The sequence below is a fragment of the Vicugna pacos genome, chromosome 8 (assembly GCF_048564905.1).
Source record: "Vicugna pacos chromosome 8, VicPac4, whole genome shotgun sequence".
NCBI lineage: Eukaryota > Metazoa > Chordata > Mammalia > Artiodactyla > Camelidae > Vicugna > Vicugna pacos.
In genome coordinates, this window is record NC_132994.1 from 19,133,613 (window position 1) to 19,157,142 (window position 23,530).

Here is a 23,530-nt window from a genome sequence, read left to right on the forward strand (position 1 = left end):
TTAGGATTTCTGCAAATTTGGGGAATTTTTTCAGATTAGAATAAAATATCGCCCTAATGTGAAGAAATATCATGATATTATTTATCGGTGATCAAATTAACTTTAGAATAAAAATGACATTATTATGTACAGAAGTCACTCTAGTTAAGTGAGTTTCAAACAAATGCTGTTTGGATAAGTTTAGTAGGAACTGATCCTGTAGATATGTAGTATGAATACCTTTTCTTTTTTTTAATAATACATCAAATTAGACCCCTCTGTGTTAACTCATGTCCTGATACCAGGTTTTCTGGTTCATAGAAATGCTGGTATTCACTGAGTATAATGGAGATGTACAGAGATTGTTCCCATTTCTTTTTCTTTTTGGTATACTTTTGTTTTTTATTTAGAAGCCATGCGAGTATTTGTCAGCCTAACAAGTTACAGGTAGTCCCAAATTATGCATTTTCTTGAAATGTTTGTGCAGAAAAAAATCAATCTATTCCCAAGTTCCTCAGTGAAGATATCACATCACTGAGAAAAGACCTCACTTTGAAGTAGAACTTGCTCCAAGGTGATCTATGAAGCAGTGATTATGAAACAGGGAACATTTACACACAGGTTTTCTAGGCTGGTTACCATATGGCAAAACTGACAAAATGCACGTGTATACCCTCTTCTTCAAAGTTTCCCTACCAGGGAAACTCTGACCCAAATCAGAAGCCATTGCACCAATCTAAAGAGCTTTTCTAGTGAAAAGGTGAAACCTCAGAAAGCACAAGATGTAAATAAAAGTAGGAATATTATTGTTGCCTTGTATTGAAATCAACATGAGGAGATGCATACAAAATAGGTTAAGAGGCTAAAAGCTGAAGCATGAATTTTGGTCTAAGCAAGGATTTTGGTGCATGTATGTTTCATGTAAATGAACTTTAGGTGCTTTCCAGTTCCACCTGGTCCAGAGACAACAATGATACTCACGCAAAGCATGTGGTTCATGTGAATAAGCATCTAGGAGCTAAAAGAGGTCTAACTACAGCGTGCCCACACCATGGGCAGTATGCTCTCTAGGGGATCTCAGTAACAACTGTCAGCTGCTACTTGTGTCTATACCTGCAGCACCACGTATAATGCTGTGTAGACAAAAGATGGTCAAATAAGTGCAAATTAAACCAGTAAGTGTCTTGTCTTGTCAGTGTAGTTTTGGAAAGCTGGAGAAAGGTGGATACTGGGAACTCAAATTAATTTTCATCATTCAGGTATTTCTATAGTACAGAAGAATGTGAATTTCATAGAATTAAAGGCATTTATGAGAAAATGGACCAGTATATTAAATTGAATAAAATGTATGCAGCTGGGAAGATGATTCTGGAGTATTTATCAATGGCGTGGGTGTCAATCCTCATGCTCACATAGCTGCTCCTCTGGCTTTTCCTCTGGGGAGAGCTCCTCTCCGAGGCCAGCGTCAGCTGCACCATCATCCTGTCAGGTTTGTCTCCGTTCTCAGGTGTGTAGCTGCCCAGGTCATTCACCTCCACGTCGCTGTAGCTGCCATCCAGCAGGACAGCGCGCGCCTGGGGTAGCCCGCAGGTGCAGGGGAGCTGCGGACACAGCAAACGCACAGTTGGATGCGAGCTCAGCGTCATCTCCCAGAAGCCCTCCCAAGAAGCTGCCTAGTGGAGGGCATCGTCTTTTTCTAGTCTCTTTTATGGAGCTGGGGAAACAATGGTGGTGGCACTGTAGACATTCTAAAACAGCAGGTACCCATTTCTGTCTATACATCAACTATTAGGAAACATCACAGCATATCAGAGACCCACAAGAAGGTTCATGATCAGATAATCCCCACGTTCTCTGTGAAATCATAATCTGATATGAGCCCTGATAAAAAATGTTTAGAGTTATGACGTGTGTGTGTTTTTATGTGTGTGAGAGAGAGAAAGAGAGATGGGGTGGGAATGTGAAAGGTGTGGCAATGCGGGGACAGTTAAGTCCTACATAGCTAGAGTTTTCTGGGGGAGATAACCATCAAACTGCAGACGGGAGAATGAAAGGGAAACCAGGTGGGAGGGAAGATGATCTGGGAAGTGATGGATATGTATGAGGTCACATGTGAAAGAAAATTTTCCAGAATGAAAAGATGTGCATTCCTGGAAGTGTGTGTGTGTGTATGAATGTTTTATATATACATAAGAATGTTTATTGCAGCATTTATTATAGCGGCAAAAAATGGAAACAATAGGGGAATAAATCATGTAACATCCAAGCTGTGAATTATTATGCAACTATTACAAAGAATGTCTTGGAAAGACAAATGCCTGAAGCTTCTTTTATGATGCCTCTATGTTCATAGATAATTTGTTCCACCACGTTGACTTGCCATTTATTATTATCACTCAACTACCAACACCACCAAGGTTAAAGGGACCATGCCTTAGTTAACTTGGCTTAGCAGCTCCTGATATATGGTAAGTGCTAAATAAATGTTTGAATAAATGAATGAATGAAAGAAGTAGCCCAGAGTAAATTTCACACTGTTTTAACATATAATTCTGTTTGCTATCCACGCCAACTCGTTAAGTAGGTGGCGGAGCGGGTGTTATTTTCCCATTTTACAGAGGTCTGACCCGCCCAAGGTCCAGCCCAAGGTAGAGTCACCTTCTCCTGCGGTTTCCGCTCCTTCCGCTCCTGCACGGTGGTCAGGTAGTTGACGGCTGCGTACTCCAGCACCGAGAGGAACACGAACACGAAGCTGACCCAGAGGTAGATGTCCACCGCCTTGATGTAGGAGACGCGGGGCATGGAGGCGTTCACGCCGGTGATGATGGTGGACATGGTCAGCACCGTGGTGATCCCTGCAGGCAGAGTGAGTAAGAAGCACTGGTTTGTCTTTCACCAAACCCACTGAATGGCTTCGTGCCGCCATACTTTTTTCTTTTTCTTTTAATTAAAAAAATTTTTTGTACAATTTATTTTTATTTATTTATTTTGGGGGGAGGTAATAAGGTTTATTTATTTATTTATTCATTTATTTTTAGAGAAAGTACTGAGGATTGAACTCAGGACTTCATGCATGTTTAACATGCGCTCTACCACTGAGCCATGCCCTTCCCACTACGTGCCTCTGTTCTTTGTCCCTCCTTCTCCTCCGACCTAGAATGTCTCCATCCCTGCCCCTCTATCTAGCAAACACCTGCTGACCTTTCCAGTTTTAGCTTTTATGACGCTTCTCCTGCTCCTCCACTCCCCATGCTCACCCTCTCCCCCCTTCATATCTCTGCATCTTCACCACAGCACCTGCATCACTTTATTCTTCGGCAGAGAGCCCCTGACATGTTGGCAGTAAGACATTTCTTTCCATCCGATTGTTTAAAATAAAGATTGCATATGTATGTAGGCATAGGTATGTCTATTTCTTGTAACTCCTCCAAAAAGGGGAAAAAGTGCCTGAATTTTATTTTAACCTTTGTGTCTTTGTGGATGGTGCAGAATCTTTTAGTCCTGGTCGTGTATGATGGACAGTCAGGGCACATCCTGCAGCCACTCCAACCCTGGACCTGCCTGTCCACTCAGCACTGTCCACTTGAGGACAAACAGGTCAGCTTCACCAAGAATAATGTTAACCTCATTTATGGAGATAGATTTTTTTTTAATTATAGAATGTTTGCTACAGAACAACCATTAAAGGACAAGGCATTTGTCAGTGGAAATTTCCCTGAGATTTCAAATTAAGCTTAGAACATTTGCTTGGCAAACACCAAATCACAGGGGATTTGGGTCATCTTAAAGGCCAGCTCCAATCCAGTTTAACTAAAACCTGGAAGGTCACCCTCTCCCTTGTAGCCCCTGAACCATCAGTGAAATGATGGTGTGTGGGCCTGAGTGGGTGCAATATTTAAAGCAGGGGAAAGAGGTGATGGCAAATAGCTATTAAGGGAAGGCTTGTAGAGGAATTCTTAGAGGGAATATGTATAAGAATTACTGGGAAAGATTGTTCAAAATGCAAGTTCCTGGTCCTCTCTCAGAGATTCTGATTCTATACATGTAAATGGGACTTAGGATTCTCCTTTTTTTTTTAAATTATTGATGACCTCATTTAATTCTTACAGCAGGGTATGATAAATATCATTATTATTTTACAGATTAGGAAATTGAGGCTCAGGGAGATTAAGAAATTATCTAAGCCATTTAGTAAATTGGTGATGGATGTACCTTTAATCTCTTCACTATATAAGCCTATATCAGTAGTTCTCAACAGTGGGGATCCAGGATTCTTCATTTGACATAATTTCCCCCAGAGATTCTGTCGCAAAGATCCCTTGGGTGACCTTTTAAGAAACCCTGTTATAGAATGGGACTTCCTTATGCAGGTGGGCACAGAAAGCACCACAGACCAGGACCACCCACGCTAGAACTCAGCTCTAACAAGACCAAAGGTGAACTGTTTGTGTGGGCATCTGTGGGAACCTGGAAACGACTTTGCTACATAGATTCTTTTTAAAAAATTGAATTATAGTCAATTTACAATGTTGTGTTAATTCCTGGTATACAGCATAGTGATTCATTTATATATGTATTCCTTTTCATACTCTTTTTCATTATAGGCTATTACGAAGTACTGAATATAGTTCCCTATGCTGTACAGTATAAGACTTTGCTGTTTATTTTATATGTAGTAGTTAGTATCTGCAAATCCCAAACTCCCAGTTTATCCCTCCCCACCTTTTTTCCCCACTAGTAAACATAAGTTTGTTTTCTATGCCTGTGAGTCTGTCTGTGTTTTGGAAATAAGTTCATTTGTGTATTTTTAAATTTTTTTTCTTAGATTCCATATGTAAGTGATATCATGTGGTATTTTTCTTTTCCTTTCTGGCTTACTTCACTTAGTATGACGATCTCCAGGTCTATCCATGTTGCTGCAAGTGACATTATTTTATTCATTTTTATGGCTCAGTGGTCATAGATTCATAACAGTGATATTTTGCCTGTGAATGAATAACTTGATGTTTTTCCAATTTATAATGCCAGCAGGGATTTAGGACCAATTTGGAATGAATGGTTTTATCTGGAAGGAATTACTTGAATTTTCCAGATGTCTGGAATGTGCACTTGAGTTGCTTCTTACCTAAAGGGACTCTGGCGGGCACAGCTCTGCGGTCAATCCAGAAGGACACCCAGGACAGCATGACCATCAGGGTGGCAGGGAAGTAGGTTTGGAGCAAGAAGAAGAAGATGTGGCGACGTAACGTGAAGTTAATGTACAGACGGTTGTACCAGCCTGGGGGGCACAGGAAAGGGAGAGAACACACATCATAGCCACTCAGCTCCTTCATAAAACACACTTTATTCAGGGAATCATAAATGCCTCAGGCATGTCCCTGGAACCTTACCATTCCTCTATTAAGTGGAAGTGAGAAAAACCATGGAAGAGAGTGATGCCGTGATAACCCACGCTACATGGATGCGCCCATCTCAAGACTCATCGGCCCCTGTCCTATACATAACGGGAGTCCCTTGAGAAGGCCGTTTAAGACTCTCATTACTCAGACTGCGACACAGGGCCCAGAAGCATCGCCATGACTTGGTTGCTTGTTAGAAATGCAGACTCTTGGGCCCCACCCCAGATCTCCTGAATCAGAACTTCCTTTTAACACTCCTCCCCACATGGTTCACATACAGATTAAAGCTTGAGATGCATGGATTTAACAACTCCCTTTGGAGTTCTTTACGGGGGAGAGTGTGTGTGAAGTTAAAATACCAAGCTAAGCACAACACTGCATTTAGGAGCAGAGGGAACCATCACAGGTTTATGATCAGCGCTTTAGCTGCACCTTGGTGTTCTTTGTAAGGAAAAAGTATGCACGGGGGAGTTGAAAGGAAAGGGACAATGATGGAAGGAAAAGGAAAAGGCAGGATAAGCTTCCACGACGAAGGCTGAAAGTAAAAGGTGGACTTGGCAACAGGAACTGGAACACTTGGCATGCAGGACAGTGACAGTGCAAAAGTCGTAACTGTTCCAGAAAGTGATTGCAGAGGAGCTGCACACTGAATGTGTGTCTTCCCCAAATTCACATGTCAAAACCTAATCCTCTGTGTGATGGTATTTGGAGGTGGGGCCTTTGGGAGGTGATTGCATCGTGAATGGGATTGACACCCTTAGAAAACAGGTCCCAGAGGTCTCCCTCACCCCTTCCCCAATGTGTGAGTCTATGAACTAGGAAGCAGGCAGACACTGAATCTGCAGTACCTGGATCTCAGACTTCCCAGCCTCTAGAACTGTAAGAAATAAACTTCTATTGTTTAGAAGCCACCCAGTCTATGGCATTTCATTACGGCAGCCTGAATGGCCTCAGACAAGAAGGAATGTCAAAATGCTAAGGGTCAAAGGAATGAGATTCCCCGAAGAATGAAGACTCATGGGTGATGTATGCAGAAGATAGGAGGTGCAGGATCACCATAGGCTGGTAGTGAACGGTGCTCTTTGTCACAGATCAGAGAGACTGAAAGGTGGCACTTTCCTCTGTCATCAACTGTGTGATGTTTTAGCAATAGCAAGTGCATCAAGGTTACAGCAAAATAGTGAGGAGGGTTTAGCTCAGTGGTAGAGCACGTGCCTAGTACCCATGAGGTTCAATCCCTGGTACCTCCATTAAAATAAATAAACATAATTACCTCCCCCAAAACAAAAAATTTTTTAAATTAAGAAAAAAAAAGATTAGAGCAAAATCATCCTGAGAGGTGATGAGTCAGGAAAGAAATAAGGTTTGGAGTGAAGCTCAGCTGTTAACCTCAGCTGCCAGGAGGAAGAACAGAGCACATGCCCTCAGGCGTCAGGGGGTGGCAGGCCTGCCCATATCCTTGGTTCGAAAAGCAACAGTGCTACCCACGGGGAATGACCAGCAGTGCCTGCACCGCGACTCACAAGGGGATCATCAGAGAACCTGTGCAAGCGGTATGGTGGGAGGGGACTGGTTAAGAGAGGAGCACCCAGCAGGGCCGGCTGAAGCCCAGAGAAGGTGAACGGAAAACAACAGACCTGAAATTGGACTGTTTCCTGCCTGTAGAAGGGGGGACTCTGGGAGTCATATCAGGAGTGAGATGCCCGCTGCTAAACTAGCGATGTGACTGTCTCAAACAGACCTCCCCACAGAGCTTAGGTGGGAGCCCAGGAAGAACCCAGTAACAGGAACCCAGTACTGGAACCCACTAACATTTCCTAGGTTATCACTTCTGATGCTTTGGTGGTATCAAAAACCACCTCCACCCAATGCTCACCATCCTCTAGACCTTGTGTAAGAGTCCCATCTTGAGTCTGAAACCTCAAGCAGCACAGGCTCTGCTCACGTGACAACCAAGGCACATGCCTCCTGAAACAGAAGATGACTCGCGCCTCCCTCGCCTTTGCCCCCACCTGTGCTGCTGTAGAAGGCCAGTTTGGTCGTGGTGTGGAACTCCTGGATGAGGAACTGGGAGAGGGAGATCCGCTCGTCCGTCTTCAAGGAGTCATTGCCTTTCTTCCAGTACAGCATGAGGTCGTCTTCCGTGTAGGCATCTGGAGGGACGAGAGAGCCTCAGACACCAGGAAAGGCAAGCCTGTCTGTGAGGCTGTGTGGAAGCCCCACCACCCGTCTCCCACACAAACTACGGAGGCTGCAGTAAGAGCGAGTGAATAAACACAGCACAGGATAAACACAACAAAACGAGGTCCAGAAAGACAAATCTGGTTCTCCTCGGTCTTCCAGAAATCATCAGGGCAAAGCTCTCTGAATGTTCATAATTGTTGCAAAACTGTTCAAACCACTCCTCCCCCTTAATTCAGCCTTAAACCTGATGGAATTATTTTTGTAGATCAGAAACTACAATTTGCTCTTTTTAAAGAAAATTTTGCAGGTTAAATGGCGGCCAGCCACATTTTATGTGGTTCAGTGTTCTAAAGCACGGGCAATTCAGCCCTTTCCTCTCTTGCATCGTTGATGGCAAATACCTTTAAACAGTCTCAGGTAGCAAGAGCTACATTCTAGCAAGAAAAGACCCATAAAGAGACACAGAACAAGCCCATTCTCTGCAGGCCTTGAGTTGCTCCTGCCCAGGGTAAAATCAAAGCAGTTCCCCCCCCACCCCCGCCCGAGGATCACTCCCTCTGGCCCGACATTTCCCCAGGCCTAAAGTATGACTCGCAGCCCAGTCTGTTCTTTCCCAGGCTCCCTGAGGCTCTTTTTTATTCTTCTTTTATTCTCTCTGTAGCCCTGAATCTGTGTGATGGCCAATTTCATGGGTCCACTTGGCTAGGCTAGAGTAAGTACCCCATCAGTTTCAATCCAACAATGATCCAGGTGTTGCTGGGCAGATGCTCTGGAGATGGGACATCTACAGCCAGTTCACACATGAAGTGAAGGAGATGATCCAGGGCCACTTGGGTGAGTCTGACCCAATCAGTTGAAAGGCCTTAAGAGCAGACCTGAGGTTTCCCCAAGGAAGAAGAAATTCTACCTGCAGATGGATGGCAGGGTCAGCTCCTCCCCGAGGGTCTCCAGCCTGCCCTTTCCCAAAGCCTGCCCTGCGGACGCTGACCAACCCCCATGTTCTCATAAGCCAATTCCCTGCACTAACTCTCTCCTGTGTATCTCCTATGGTTCTGCTTCTCTGGCGGAGCCTTGACTGACACAGCCTGGAAGAAGCCACACGGGGATGGGGCTGCCTGGGTGTCATAAGGAAAGCAAGGTTCTAGAGCCAACGAGCTTAGTCCTTGGCTCTGTTAGCCCCTCCTTTGTATAATAGAGATAACAGTAACCTTCCCACAGGGAGCTTGGGAGGATTAAATGACAGGGCAGGCATAAAGCCACGGGGCAGTAGGCAGTCACTCCCTTGGTCCTGGATTTTATTCTCCCTGGTCCCACACTGAGTGCCCCTGCTGTGTGTGGGGTCCACATCCCTGAGCTCCCTGGACCTAGATGAGTAGAGTCAGGGGACTCCAATCCACTATCACAGCCTGGGCAGGCTTAACAAGGTGCCCTGTGCCAACAAGAGTCCAACCAGGACTTTGGTAAGGCCGGGACTTGTGTGCTGGTTCGGGATTCCCCTCCCACAGGAGCGGGACTCTGCAAGGAGTGCAGAATGTGCCCATTGGAGGCAACATTTTGGCAGAAATTGGAGAACAGGACAGGTACATAGAGAGCTAGCGAAGCCAGTGGCTAGTCCTGGACACAGCCTCAGCCTTGCTCTTCCAGGGGCCCGGTTTATAACTTTCCAGGACTTCCCTCTGTGTGTGTGTGGGCGCGTGTATGTTTCCCGAGGTCCCCTGGTTGTACCTGAGTGTCTCAACCACCACCTGCACTCACCATGGCAGTTCCCTGGGGCAGCTGCTGTCAAACTTGTTTCTGCCACGGAATTCTTTCTTCAGTGGAAAGCTTATTTAGAAGAGTGATAAAAAGCAGATCCAAAAGGAGCACTGTGGGGGACTGCGTGTATGAGTGTGGGGCTGGAGGTCTTGGAAGGAGACCCACGTTTGCTGAGCCCTCCACACCTCCTCCGCCAGCACTTGCCCTGGGGACTGGGCAACCTCCAGGTTCCACAGAACCGAGTTTACAACCATTGTCATAGGCATTAAAAGGGTCAATTATGGGAACAGAAGGTTTTAGTTCTGTTTCCAATTTTAAAACTTACCTGAGACTTAGCTTTTATCTAAAAAGTCACTAAAAGGCAAAGTCATGAATTAGGAACACAGACTGCTCCTGCTCCAGAGAGTCAGAGGCGTTTAGAATTACTTAAGAGCTGTGTGCAGATGTCTGAGCACAAGCCTACTCACAGCTCTCAATTTCCAGCGAGCACGTTTGTGTGTCCAGGGGAAATCGGCTGAAGTCCATGTTGCACATTGCAGTCACTGTAACCCTAGACACAAAAGGACAAAATCAAAGTTTTCAGACGCTGTGAAATACAACTGCAAGATGATAAAACAAACAGAAGAGGCTTCTGCCTCCTTCCAATATGACTGCCTCCTTCCAATATAACTGCCTCCTTCTTATAATTCATGAGCAGTATGTCAGGATGCAGATAACCAAGCAGCTTACGAGTGATACCACACTAGAGTACTCTTGAGTGTTCATGGTTAACCCCAGGGTCAGTGTGGGGCAAACATGTCTCTGATAACTCCTGTCACATGCAAGCAATTTTAGAGAAACAATGGTCTCAATCGCTACAACAATGTGAAGTAACTCGCTTGATCAATTGTCTTCAAAGAAATCATAGGAACAGGTATTACTCTCCTGTTTTAGAGTCATTCAAGTTCTTCTGTTCTTTTATTGATTTTATTGCTACTCAATACTTGTGTACAATGTCTTAGAAATAATATTAATGAAGCACTTATGTCAGTTGCCAAATGTGGCACTTTTTCGTTTACAATGTTGATATTTTCACACTGATAATAGCATCTATTAGTGGACACAGGCGTTTTTTAGTGGACAACTCTATGGAGATCATAGGAATGGAAAACCACTGAAAGATATTACTGTCTCAATATGCAAGCTTTGTTTGGCATCTGATAGTTTTGTTTCAGAGTTTACACGGGAAAACAGGCTTCTGCATCAAGGAATAAGCAACTACAGACCCTTAGTCATAGAAGATTTCCCACCCAGTGTGGAATCCCACAGCAGGATATGACTAGTAAACATACTATTTTTCCTTCAGTCACAGAAAATGGCTAAATATAAGTTGTGGAAATTATCTGGATAATTCATGGCCAAAATAGAAAACAAAAATCACTTTTAATTTAAATGGAAATTTCGAGGAAAAAAGCTTTCTTGAAACTACATTATCCAAATGTTCACCTTGTTTTCCTCATTGCACTTGAGTGTTGGAATGGTTGTGTTCTGGGAGGGATTTTGTATCATTAGTAGCTGGGTCGTCTTACCTCTCCTGGAAAAACGGATACACAGGGTGAGGGGAGGAGGCTGCTCAGTCTGTCCCCTGACTCTGACACCTAGTAGATGGGCTTGCATCTCTATGGGCACATCACCTGCATAACCACACTGATAGCATCGCCAGCAAGAAAGAAACTAGGAACTCAGCTTGGGGACCCTTAGGGCAAACTTTGGGGACATGAAATATCAAATGCAGGCAGTTCTTGCTGTAAACAAAGGATTAAATACCTCTTCTCTCTGTATCAGTTGGTACAGGAACAGATGTTTTTAGAATCACAGACATCATCAGACTGGTTCTTGGCACCCTGACTTGATGCTTTTCCACTTGCAACCCACGCATTGAACAAAGCACAGTGTGTGATGTAATCTAACCCATGTTTATTTTTGTTTTCTCCAACTCCCTTTAAATTGTTTCACTGGGAGGATCTTCCCATGTCTTGGATGGAAACTTGGTAGGTCCTGCGATTTTCCTGCAGTCAAAACCCTCAGAAGTAGCAAGACATACCTCAGTTCAGAAATTAAAAGAATTTTGGTCTGAGACAGTCAACACTTCAAACTTCATTCACATTGAGACTTCTACTCTCCCTCCCCAGCTAAGGCACAGAGGTGGCATTTGAATGGCCAGTTTCTGCCCATCTCTGGTCACCTCCTGTGCGGGTGCCAGTGAGGGGGAGGGAGGGAGGGTAGGATCGTTCTCTGGCGAGGTATCTTCAGTCTGTCTGGGTCTGCTACGTGGCCAAAGCTGAGACTTTATTTCCTGGTCCTTCATCCCCACAGCTGGGCACCTCCATCCTCCAGCAGCACTTCTCACCCCAGCTCTTGGCTCACTCACTTAACGATTCCCAAAACCCTGGGAGTGCAGACTGACCCCACCACCACCAAAACTCCTCCTGGCTCTACCCTTTGGTGGTTAGACAGCCCTTCTCTTGCCCTCTAACCACCGTGTCCTCCAACTGGTGGCACACATGCTTTAAGCTCTCCAAGTGGTTCCGGGGCTCGTCCACTCACAGCGTGCCCACAGCTCTCTCCCAACAAAAATCTCTTCCTCCTACAATCACTGACTCTCATATTTTGAAGTTGACTGGGAGTTCAAGAGCATTGGAATTGGTTTTTCAGTCTACCCACAGTGATGGAGCATTTTACTTGTTATCGTCTCTTGGAGCCTAGGAAACTTCGATTTCACCATCCTATTACCTGCCGCTCCCTGCCTCTCCCCCTATGCATGCTGCCCCTACCTCTATCTGCATCTAATCATTTGGTTCCTGTAGGTCTCCTCCACTAAGCTGCCGTCACACTGAGGCAGTGACTTTATATTATTCGTCTGTATGTCCTCAGAGCTTAAGACAGGGCCTGGCAGAGCTTTCATCTGCACAACTCTGGGGGCCGCGCATAATACAAATGCATTCTGTTGAGTGAATCAATGAGGTGAAGAATGGCATATTCCTATGTGACTTAGGAGTTAAGCTGCTGTCGACATAGTCGATGGTATCCAGCTACTCCATGTTTTCCCCACACTAATTCTTACAGTGATAGTCTTCAGTAACTTAGCCCTCTTTCTCTCTCTCTTAAACAAACCTATGACTTGATTTGCAATGAAAAATCAAATCATACGTTTTGGGGGTTGAGGTAGAGCACAGTGGTAGAGTGCTTGCCTAGTGTGCATGAGGTCCTGGGTTCAACCCCAGTACCTCCATTAAAATAAATAAATAAATAAATCTAATTACCTCTCCCCAAAACAAAAACAAATCATATGTTTTTAGGCACAAGGAGGCTCACTGACGACTTTGATTCTGAACAGAGATTTTCCAATTCCTTGTCTCCTCTGTTCTGCCTCTGGGGTCACATTCAATGGTGCACTGGACCAGACTCTCACCAGCTCATGAGAGCTGATTGCTAGAATTTCAGAAATTCACAAGTCAGTTGTTAAACATAGTCATTATTAAAATTACATTTTATAAACTTAAAATTAAGTTTACATTTAAAATAAAAGTAACAAATCCTCAGAACTCATCACTTCCTAATTATTTACTGTTCTTTCCTTTTATCTATACTCCTGAAGTTACTTCCATCTATTTTATTTACATGGGGAAATGCTAGATAAAGGTGTGCTGCCACACATCCTTCCCAGCTCTGCATCCAGTGACATCAGGTTGGTAGCTTGAAATCAGCCATGATGGGAGTATTTACACTACGGAAATCAGCAAATGCTACAAAGGGCTAGATTTACTGTTTTGTTGATTGTCTAGACTTAAGGAAGCAGATTCAACCTAAAAGTGTGTTATGTCTATCACCAGTACACATAAATAGTTCCAAAAATTTGAGGAAATACTCCTTCAATATTTGAAAGAATATTATCCAATCCAACAAATAAATTGCTACATCTTTGACAAATGCTTGAAATTCCTCTATGGTTCTTCATTATTTCACTTTGTCTTGTTGACATAAATGAAAACATCAACCAATATTTACTAGACCTACACTCATTTGTCAATCATGTAAGCAAGCAAATGCTTGCAAACATTTACTCCACGTCTGCTTTTGTAGAACTATTGTTGGTGATAAAACTATAAAAAAAATGGTGGATTATATGTCAGTTATATCTTAATGAACCTGGAAAAAAATAATAGTGGGATTTTACAAGAAATAGTAAATCATGTGGAAGTTGTAAGTGTATGGAATTCATAATAAAAAGTATTGTATAATTTATTTCCTTTGTAAATCATATACCACACATCCTTTGTATCAGTGATATTCATAATAAATTTATATACACATATATATGCATATTTTTCCTCCAGACAACCAGTTCTTAAACATTTACTAGCACACCCATGGTCACGTGCCTTATGGGCTAGTCCTCATCCCTGCTGGTGACGTCAGATTGTGTTATTCTGTTGGTGGTTTTTGAGCTTAAGATGCCTTGGCAGCTGCCTCAGATGTAAGAACTCCTGGTAGAACCAATCCAGCATGGCTTGGGGAAGGGACTGCATACCCTTGACCCCGCTGAGTACTTCTGTGGGAGGAGGCATTTCAGGCCATGCAGAGGAAAATGCCAAAACCCCACTCTGAGTCTGGTACCTACTTGCTCAGATTCCAAGCCAGCATGAACAATGAGGGATTATTATAAATACCCCTTTGGGGGACGGAGGTAGAAATCCAGCTTCAGCATTGCCATCTCTGACTCGAAAGATACACAGCAACTGTGCAGATGCTCCCTACTTAGACATCGGTATGTGGACTCAGCTCTATCAAAACAAAGTCTGTAACACTGAAATGCACCATCAGCACAGCACGGAAGGAGTAAATCACAGCCAGTAGCTGAGTTCCTTCTCTGTGAAGGCCTGCAGCTCATCTCCACACACCGTCCCCAGGGGAGATGGGCACCACGAGTTTCTAAAGTGGGTGTAAAAATGGGCATGCAGGGACTGCCACACTGCGGTGCCTATGTTTAAGGAGGCCTTCTCCAGGTCAGTGCTTAATGAGCAATTAAACATGTCTAAGGCTACTGTACAGCTCAGGGACTATGGCCAATATTTTATAATAAGTGTAAATGGAGTATAGTCTATAAAAATATTGAATCACTATGCTGTACACCTGAAACTAATACAATACTGTAAATCAACTATAATAAAAATAAATAAACATTTCTATAGCATCTGAGCTCGTGAGAAAAGATTTTTAGTATTTTTTATTGAAGTATTTGTTTTTAGTGTTTTTCTTATTGAAATACTTATTCTTCATATTTTCAAAGTGATGCTCAAAATACCATTTAAAATCATCAAGTGGCTGGGGTCCCCATAATTTCTCAAGGAGGATACTATGGTGAGAAGGGACAGAAAACATGCCTGAGTTGGCCACCAAAGGTAAACCAAAAAAAATTTTTTAACCAAATTTCCAAAATGGGAATCAGAGAGGTTGAAGGAGGTAGGTTTTTGAGAAGAATACATTATCTACTTCCTGACTCCTACTAGAGAAATAAAACTTTCATTAAACCTTTAAAATTGAACAATAACGTACAGGGGGAGGCATACATCATAAGCATCAGCATGAGAAATTTCCCCAAATGTATTTTCAAGACCGAATAATTCCTTAAATTTTTTACTCTTGGGGAAAGTTGGTTTTACTGGATGTTGCAAAGGCAGCAGCGCCTGGAAAGTTAGAAGCTCGCTGTTCAAAGCCAAAAAGCAAAACTTCAATGGGAACGTCAAGTGATGTCCTTGATTCACAAACGCTAGGCCTTTCCTCCCAGGCTGCAGGGGTAAGAAGGGAAAGCAGCACAGAAAGCGGCCAGGAAGGCGTACCTGAGGCTGTAGAGCACTTTCCCGTCGGGCTGGACGCGCAGCATCACGTTGTCCGTGGTGGTGTCGTGGATGAAGGAGCGCTTGGAGTGCACGAAAAACATGTCGGGGACCCAGATCTTCTTCACCAGTCGGCCGTCGAACGTCATGCTGAGGTTGTTGGTGCTGGGGAAGGACAACCTCTCGTCTTTCCAGTAGTGCCGCAGATACAGGGTCATGGTGAAGTCCTGGGGGTGGAGGGCAGAGAGGGGGACCCCGCCCACTGAACCGACGGGGGCCAGCAGGGCGTCCTATACCTGCATCACTTGGCTGGGGAGTGAAGCTGAGCCGCAGGAGACGCTTCTGGCCCCTGGCGTTCACTGGGGCAGGAGCGCAAGGGCACTGCACGGAGGACTCAGCAAGAAGGCCCGGCCCTGAGCCCCGCCCGCCACCTGGCACTGGCTTCCGCCCACTGCGGATGCTTTGGTCTGCCGGCACTGGAACCCTTCGTGGTGCTCCCAACCCACATACAGGGCCAGCTGGAGGTGCCAGAGAGTTAATGTCTCTGGAAGCCGCCCTCAGCCAGGGAGTGGGGCTGGGGGAGGGGAGGATGGATATGTAGCCCAGCTCCCTGGCCCGTCAGTTGGGATAACCCAGAGGTGAATTCCTTGCTGATTCCCAGAGTACCCCAGTGGGACCGAGGTCCCCATAGATCTGTTAGAGCAGGCAAATGGCTGGCTGTGAGCAGAGAAAGGGGGCCAGGCCAAATGGCAGGAAACCATACATCTTGCGAACAATGGGGAGTCTTTGGGCAGACAGAGAAAAGTAGGAAGCTCTGGACCGATAAGAAATCATACATTTTGTGGTGACAAGTGTCCTGGAGGCAGAAAAAGAAAGGTGGAAAAAGGCAGGAATCTCTGGCCTCTGGATGTAACCTTTTGCTCATTATGCCCTCATTAGAATAAAATTAGCCTTGTAGATTAGAAATACCCATCATGCACCGATGCCATGACACTTTTGATCAAGACTAAATAAGTGCGGGGTAGGGGTGTAAAGCTCAATAGTAGAGTATGTGCTTAGCATGCACAAGGTCCTGGGTTCCATCCCCAGTACCTCCATTAAGGAAAAATTAAGGGGGAACAAAAGACTAAATAAGGACAAAAATCTCCCCTCCCCTTGGGAAGGTGGGAAGGTGGGAAGGTGGAGCTGGGATGAAAGTCAGGGAATACAACCCCCGAACCCTTCCCTCTCCAATGAATATTCCACCCACTCATTTTCACACCCTATGTAACCAGCTTACCAAAGAAACTCAGCACAGCGGCTCACCTGAGTCTGTCCACTTTCCCTTGAGAACATCCCATCACTTAATAAACCTTCACTTTCTTTTCTTGACCTCCACATCTCATCTCTGAAATCTTTCTGCCAGGAGACAAGAATCTACTCTCCGGTAACAGATCGGTTTAATTGCTCAGCCCTTTTGCCTCCTTCCCTTCCCCAGCTCACCTCCGCACTCTCTTCTTATGTTTCCTGGGATCACCTCCCAATAAACTGTGCTAGAATGCTTTCCTCAGGTCTGTTTCTCAAGACATCCGAACTAAGATAAGGCCCTAAGAAGTCCTATAAGTCAAGGAATGATAGAATATTCTAATTTTTAATCTAAACCCTCTAAAAAGGTAGGGGGAGTAAACTTTTGCTTTTTCTGCATTTTCACAGCCAGATACAGAATCCACAGTAAGTAGCATTGGACCGCGATGTTTGAGAGTCTTTGCCCAGAAATCACTTCCTGGTGGTGAGAGCCTGGATACTGGAGTGGGGAAAATTACATCTGTCATCTGACTCTGTTTCATACCAATTAGATAGCTTTTTGGCAAATGTCTTAACGTCCCTGAGCCATCTGTAAAATGAGTGTGGGAACTCCCACTGCTCAGGGAGTTGGGAGACCCGAGGAACTCTGTTGTGCGGAGCTCCTGGCCCAGCACAGCCCCCGTGTGAAACCCCTGTCCACCACCCCAGTCAGAGAAGCACTTACCATGTCGACCTCTGAGATGCTGTCCAAGCTCTCCACCTGCACGTCCACACCAACAGGAATGGCCGGGCCTGGGGACAGGGCATGGCAAGAGCATTTATCCTTTTTACTTGAACTTTGACTATGAACGAGCTAGGCATAAAGACCATTTCCCCTGGAACCTCGGTGTCTTGCCAGATTTGAAGGTTTTATGTCCCACATGCCAAGCTAAAGTCAAACCAGAGATAAAAGGGTGGGATCATGAGCTGGTTCCCTGGAATATTCCAGCTTAGTTTAAAAAATTATTATTTTTTGCAGGGGGTGGTTTCTGAATCATCCAGGTGATTCTGAAACAATGAAGTTAATATAAAGCATTCATCTCTGGTCATCTGAAGGTATGATGAAGACCTAGGTCAAAGCTGGGTCCCACCTAAGGAGTTACTCCTTAACAGGGGGTCACACATTTTTTTTTTTATATTTACCTCCAGATTTTGCACCTTCTTTCATCTAAGAAGCCAGTGTCTCTGGCCATGAGGACATTGCTTGGTAAATCAGCACCAGGAGCCAAAGTCATATTCGAAACATTGCCAAGCCCACAGATTTGCATCTTTGCTACATGATGGAGTAGCTTCCACAGGGAATGTGATACACTAATTTTAGATTGTGATACAGTATAAAAAAATACTAGATTTTGGTGGGGAGTGCATTTCTAGGCTATGAAAACTTAATATTCATAAACAGAAAGAAAGTATTATAAGGGAAGTAGATTGCTGCCCCCTTTCTTCGCTGCTTTCAGGCACATAGGGCAGGCATGGAACACACTCGGATCATCACGGAGTGAAAAGGTGGTTTGAGAGCTTTTGCCCGGCAGTAAATTATGGACTGCATAGAGACTCCCTTCTAGAAACTGCTTACTCTTTGGGCAAAGGTGACTGGAAGAAATAAAAGGCATGAGAATGATTTTTGAAATAAATATATTTTTCTCCAGGGGGAAAAACAAATCCCATAAGGATGAAAACCCTATTTGACACTAAGAAAGCTGAAATCTGGCAGCCGCAGGCTGAGCTTCAAAGGGCTTTGGCATCCCTCGGCACAAAATCGTTATTTTCTCCAACTATTTTCATTTAATTAAACCCAGCAGACCATGCTCTGATATGGACCCAGTGTTCTGTCTGCTAGCTCCCAGATGAGAACACTTTTAGTCCAAGATTGTTATTTTAGAGCATTGGCAGTGGCCCAAGGACAGCTCGGCTGGCCTGGCCTTGTCACTAACCAGCAGGCGCCTCCTGAGAAGGCATTAAGCAGAGCCCAGGGCGGGGCCGGCCAGGGCGGGTGCTCAGACAATACTGTGAGCTCCGTGCCTTGTCCACCGAGCACAACCCAGGCAGACCTGATCAGGGAAAAGAAATGCCGGGTGGTCCCTTGGTTTGATTTCTGCCCACGGACTGACAGTTGGACCTATAGAATGCAGATGAGCCCCAGGAGCGCAGGTCTCATACCTCCAAAGCCAGGCCTCATGCTGAAATCGTGGTCATCTATCCTCAGAAGCTGCTCTGATTTTGTCAATGGCAATTTGGTAATATCAGGGCTTCGTTTAAGAATTGGGCTGTGGAGTAGGGGAGAAAACAGGTTGGTCACGCGTCCTCATTAAGCCAGACAGAAGCCATTTGTATTCACACTTGATCTTGACAGGTTTGATAGGATGTATTATTTCTTCTTTTGAGCTGTTGGATATCCTCTCTTCCTTTCTCCAGCTTTCTGGATAAATGAACTGACCCAGAAGGGCCAAAACAAGGGTTTAGAAGCATGACTGAGGAGCTTTGAAACACCAACGTCCAGTCCCCTCCTCAGAGATGCTGATTTGGGCGGTCTGTGAATGGGGCTTGGCCGTGGGTATTTTTAAAACTTCCCAGATGATTTTAATGTATAACCAAGGCTGAGAACATCTGGTCCCAGGCTTAATAAGAAGTCCAAACTTCCCCAGAGCTCCTTAGCCAAGTTGGGCGGGTCTGAGCTGGAGGGGAGCGGCCGTGGGTGTGGGCTGGGCCTGGCTCCCTTGGTCTCTGCTGGCCCAGCCTGTGGAGGAAGGATGGCTTTGCCCTGGGGTCAAGGCCAACCATCCTGGCTCCCTGGGAGGCAGCTTCTGCTTCTAAAGTGTGTCTAGGGCCATTTTAGTTTATTTTCACTTTTTCTAAGTAGGTAATACATTTGCAGGGTTGGACAATTTTTAAAATAGGAAATGCAGTGAAATGTTGGCCCCGACCGCTGCCTCCATCCACCCTATTCCCCCATCCACTGGTACCTCTCTTATTGGTTTCTGGTTTATCTGTTCAGCAGATCTTGTAGGTGAAAGTGAATACAAATACATATTCTTAGATCTCCTATTTCTTCCAGTTTTATTGAGATATAATTGACAATACATACATAATATTGTATTAGTTTTAAGCATACAACAGGATGATTTGGTATATGTATATACTGCAAAATTTTTACTGTAACAAATCTAGTTAATAACATCCATCTTCTCACAAAGTCACTAATTTTTTTCCCTTGTGATGGAGAAACTTTAAGATCTTCTCTCTTAGTAGCTTTCAAATCCACATTTTATTATCATTAACTATAGTCACCATGCGGTACATCACATCCTCAGGACTTATTTATCTTATAACTTGAAGTTTGTACCTTTTGATCCCCTCCGCTGACCTCACCCATCCCACACCCCTCACCTCTGGCAACCACTTATCTGTCCTCTGTATTTACGAGTTCGTTTTTTCAGATCCACATAGAGGTGAGATCACATAGTATTTGTCATCCATGTTGTTACAAATGGTCTCCATTTTTAAATTTTTTAATGAAGTACTGGGAATTGAACCCAGGACCTCGTGCATGCTAAGCACATGCTCTACCATGGAGTTATAGCCTTCCCCCAGTCTCCCATCTTTATTCACGAAGTTAGCATATTATATAAACTCATACTTTTTCTTTCTTTTCTTTCTCTTTCTTTCTTTCTATATAACTTGGGGTTTTTTCCATATCAAAATATCCAAGCCTCATTTTCTTTTTCACACTGCATATTGTTCTGTTACATGGATGCACCATCACTTTTGTGCTCAGTCCTCTATTGGCGGGTATTTGAGTTGCTTCCAGTCATTTGCTGTTATAAATAATGCTGCAAGGACATTGCATGGCCTTCATTTACCCATCAGCATCAGCTCTAAAACCCCTGGGAACAATGTCCTGCCCTCCCAGCTCCACCTTCTCTCAACGCCAGCGTATGTGTGCTCCTGGGTACCACCACACACGCTTCCTTTCCCCTTGATGTATAGTTCCCAAATTCCGCCTGCATCAGCATCTCCTGGATAGCTTGTTCAATCCTCGGTTCCTGAAACTCTCTTTTCCCCAAAGTTTCTGACTTAGTAGATCTGGGCTGAGATCCAAGAATTTGCATCTCTAACGGGTTTTCAGATGTCGCTGCTGCTGCTGGTCAGGAGACAGCACCTTGGGAATCACAGCCCTGATGCATTTGTCCGCAACACACACAGTTTCCTCCCTTATAGCCAGTTCAGCCCAAGTTTAAGTCCTTTGCTCTCTTCTTTCCAGAAGACACTCTTTATTATTTTTCAGGGAGGAAAATGCATCTGGGAGACAGAAAAACATAGCTCTGCCCTCTGCTCTGAACTGCCTGCTCTGTCCTTTCGGGCATCTTGTTTCCCTGAGACTCGGTTTCCTCAACTGATTAGAGGCAAAGCTCTGTGACCAGACCAGGGGTGCGAGGAGCAAATAAGATCACATGTGTGGAAGCTCTTTGCAGACTTTAAAGTGGAATACAAATGGAAGGAGCCATTGTCGTTCCGGAGCCAACAAGGATGTTTCCTTCTAAACGAAGGACATCCCTGTGCTGGCAGCAAAGGCAGTGGCCCGGGGGAAGAATCTGAACTAGTGAATTGGACAGAGCTTCACTGCTGATGGATGTTAGGGAGGAAACGGGACGTCAAGGGGAGGAAAGCTGGTCCCCAAAATCGCCCACCTTCTCTCTCTCTCCCACTGGATCCGGGAGCCCCCTCCATCTTCTCCTTTTTGGCTCTTGTCCCCTTCTCTCTGCTTCCTGCTTCTTGGCCATGGGCAGGGGCACTGCAGAAAATCACTGCAACTGAGGTGTGGGGAGGAGACATCCTTAGGAGGTGTGCATGCGCTCACAGCCAGTGTCTACCTTACTCGACGGCATCTTTGTGTGCTTCTGGTCTCTGTCTCTGTCTTACTATGAAAATTAAAAATAAGGCATTCTACATACAGTCTAGGTCTTCAGAACAAAGCATCCCTCACCCTCCAGATTTACTTCAAATCTAACCAGAATAAAATTAGAAAGAAAGAAAAAAAAACTATGAAACTGCAATACATTAACTTAGCTTTTCAGTGAGCATTTTCCCAGTACCCACAGGAGCAGGGATGGGAGGATTAACTACTCAGAAGTTCTGATTTGACCTAAACTACCTCCCCCACTGAAATCGATGTTTTCATAACCTGGATCTACCATGAAGCTGTCAGGACGGAGAGTAACACTTTGCCAGGTGGGCTGCATCACTGGATCCAGCCACATGGGCAACTGGCAGGAGATAAGAGAGCAGAGTGCTTATTCCTTCTCTCTCTGCTTTAATGCCAGGGACTGGCAAAGTCTGTGTTGCTCTGTGATTACAGAGAATCACAGGATCTTGAATAAGCTCCAGTAACACTACTTCTTCCTCAGCCTATGGGTAGTCATGGCTTCCTGGTGTTTCTAGTGCTTGGGGGGCATCAGCCGGCCTGGTGGGTTCCCTGAACCCTGCCTCAGCTCAGCAAGTCATCCCTTTATTCAGTTAGTGGGTAAGCCCTTTTGAGTGTAATGCTGTTTTCTGCCAGGACCTGACTGATGCATAGAGATTATGCCGTCCTTGGCAAAGTGGAGCAGGGGTGGGCGTGAACTCTGCGGGAGCGCGTCCCAGGAATGGGGAGGGGCTCAGACTGGAGATGGGGCTGCTCTCTGGGCTACAGGCCAGCACTACGGATTGTCAGAAGGGGTAGGACGAGCCACAGTCCACCGAAGACAGAGTCCTCTACATCTTCAGCCCCTTGCACCGTGCTGGGCCCCCGGGAACTCCGGGCACCTAATAGTGAAAGAAGGAAGGAACCGGTCCCTTGGATGGGAGCCAGAAAAGAGAGGCACAAGGAACCAAAAGAGGGGGTTGGAATCAAATTTGGTCCCGTTCTTACTGTGGCTTTCAGCCAGCCAACTAAAGGGAGATTTGTCAAATTCTGAGATGTCACTGCCTTTGCCGTCATGAAACTTAGATTCTAGCTTAGAAAAGATTGATAAATAGGATGCTTAAAATATTTTTTGTTGTTGTTGTTTGATATTTTAAAATAACTTTTTTTCTGTTTCCATGCTCCTATGGAAAATTTTGGAAAATCGGTTTAAACATAAAGGACAGGATGAAAACCACTAAGAAATCACTTGTGCCATCCTGAGACTAACCTTACAGTCCTGAGAGAGGGGGGAAGAGAGAGATGCTGTAAGTTGCTTTTAACTCAAGTTACAGTATATTATGAAGTATTTTTCACATCATCAGCATCTTTTTGCCAGCCAGAGGTGTGATTATTAACCTTGAAATGAAGTAATACTAGGAATAACTAACACTGCTTGAGCACTTCCTCTCAGCCAGTCACCACGCTAACTACATTACGTGTACTAACTTGGGTCAGTCCTGTAACAGCCCTGCGAGGTGGCCCTTCCCACTGTCTCTATCTTATGCATGAGGAAGCGAAGACACGGGGGGTTGAGTAACTTGTAAAAGTGATGGAGCCAGGAGTCAAACCCAGAGGGTCTGGCTTCAAGGGTTGGTGGCCAGGTTGGCCACAGTGTCTCAGAAGACCCGGCTCCCACTGCCCAGAATTTGGGTTTGATGTGGAAGGTCTGAGCTTCCCTTTCCCCTCGACAGAGAAGCCAGCATGGATCATGCATAAAACTGGGGACCACTCATTTACTAAACAAGTGTGTTTATTGAATAAATCCCTTGAAAGTTATGAAGAAGGAATAAACATGTTTCAAATTATGATGATATAGGATGACATTTGAGACAGATTTTTGGACTGAACAGAGAGTGTCCATTTTTTGAACATCTGTTTGTATTCTATCCTCTTGGAGAGAAGAAAAAACTCTGACCTATGGTACTTGACATTTTCCTGTTGAAGTTTGCATGTGGATGATGTTCTCTCAAAACATCTCCTAGAGGTTAAATGGAGCAGGAGTGGGGGTCTGTGAGGAACCAGGGGTCGACTGGGTGCATCTGATAAGTTACACATCACTTTGTGGATTAATT

The 23,530-nt window shown here is 44.8% G+C and overlaps 1 protein-coding gene across 1 annotated transcript in view; it reads right to left on the reverse strand.

Moving 5' to 3' along the window:
- Window positions 1-780: 780 nt before the first annotated feature.
- The window catches only part of LOC140697845 (gamma-aminobutyric acid receptor subunit rho-1-like), a 30,128-nt gene continuing 7,378 nt past the window's right edge, over window positions 781-23,530 (reverse strand). The window contains exons 2-9 of the mRNA XM_072966286.1: window positions 18,677-18,783; window positions 17,202-17,269; window positions 15,197-15,420; window positions 9,785-9,867; window positions 7,391-7,531; window positions 5,105-5,257; window positions 2,638-2,834; window positions 781-1,580 (exon numbers count right to left, since the gene is read on the reverse strand). Coding sequence (XP_072822387.1) covers window positions 1,287-1,580; window positions 2,638-2,834; window positions 5,105-5,257; window positions 7,391-7,531; window positions 9,785-9,867; window positions 15,197-15,420; window positions 17,202-17,269; window positions 18,677-18,783 — 1,267 coding nt within the window. The 3' untranslated portion in view covers window positions 781-1,286. The remainder of the gene's footprint in view (window positions 1,581-2,637; window positions 2,835-5,104; window positions 5,258-7,390; window positions 7,532-9,784; window positions 9,868-15,196; window positions 15,421-17,201; window positions 17,270-18,676; window positions 18,784-23,530) is intronic.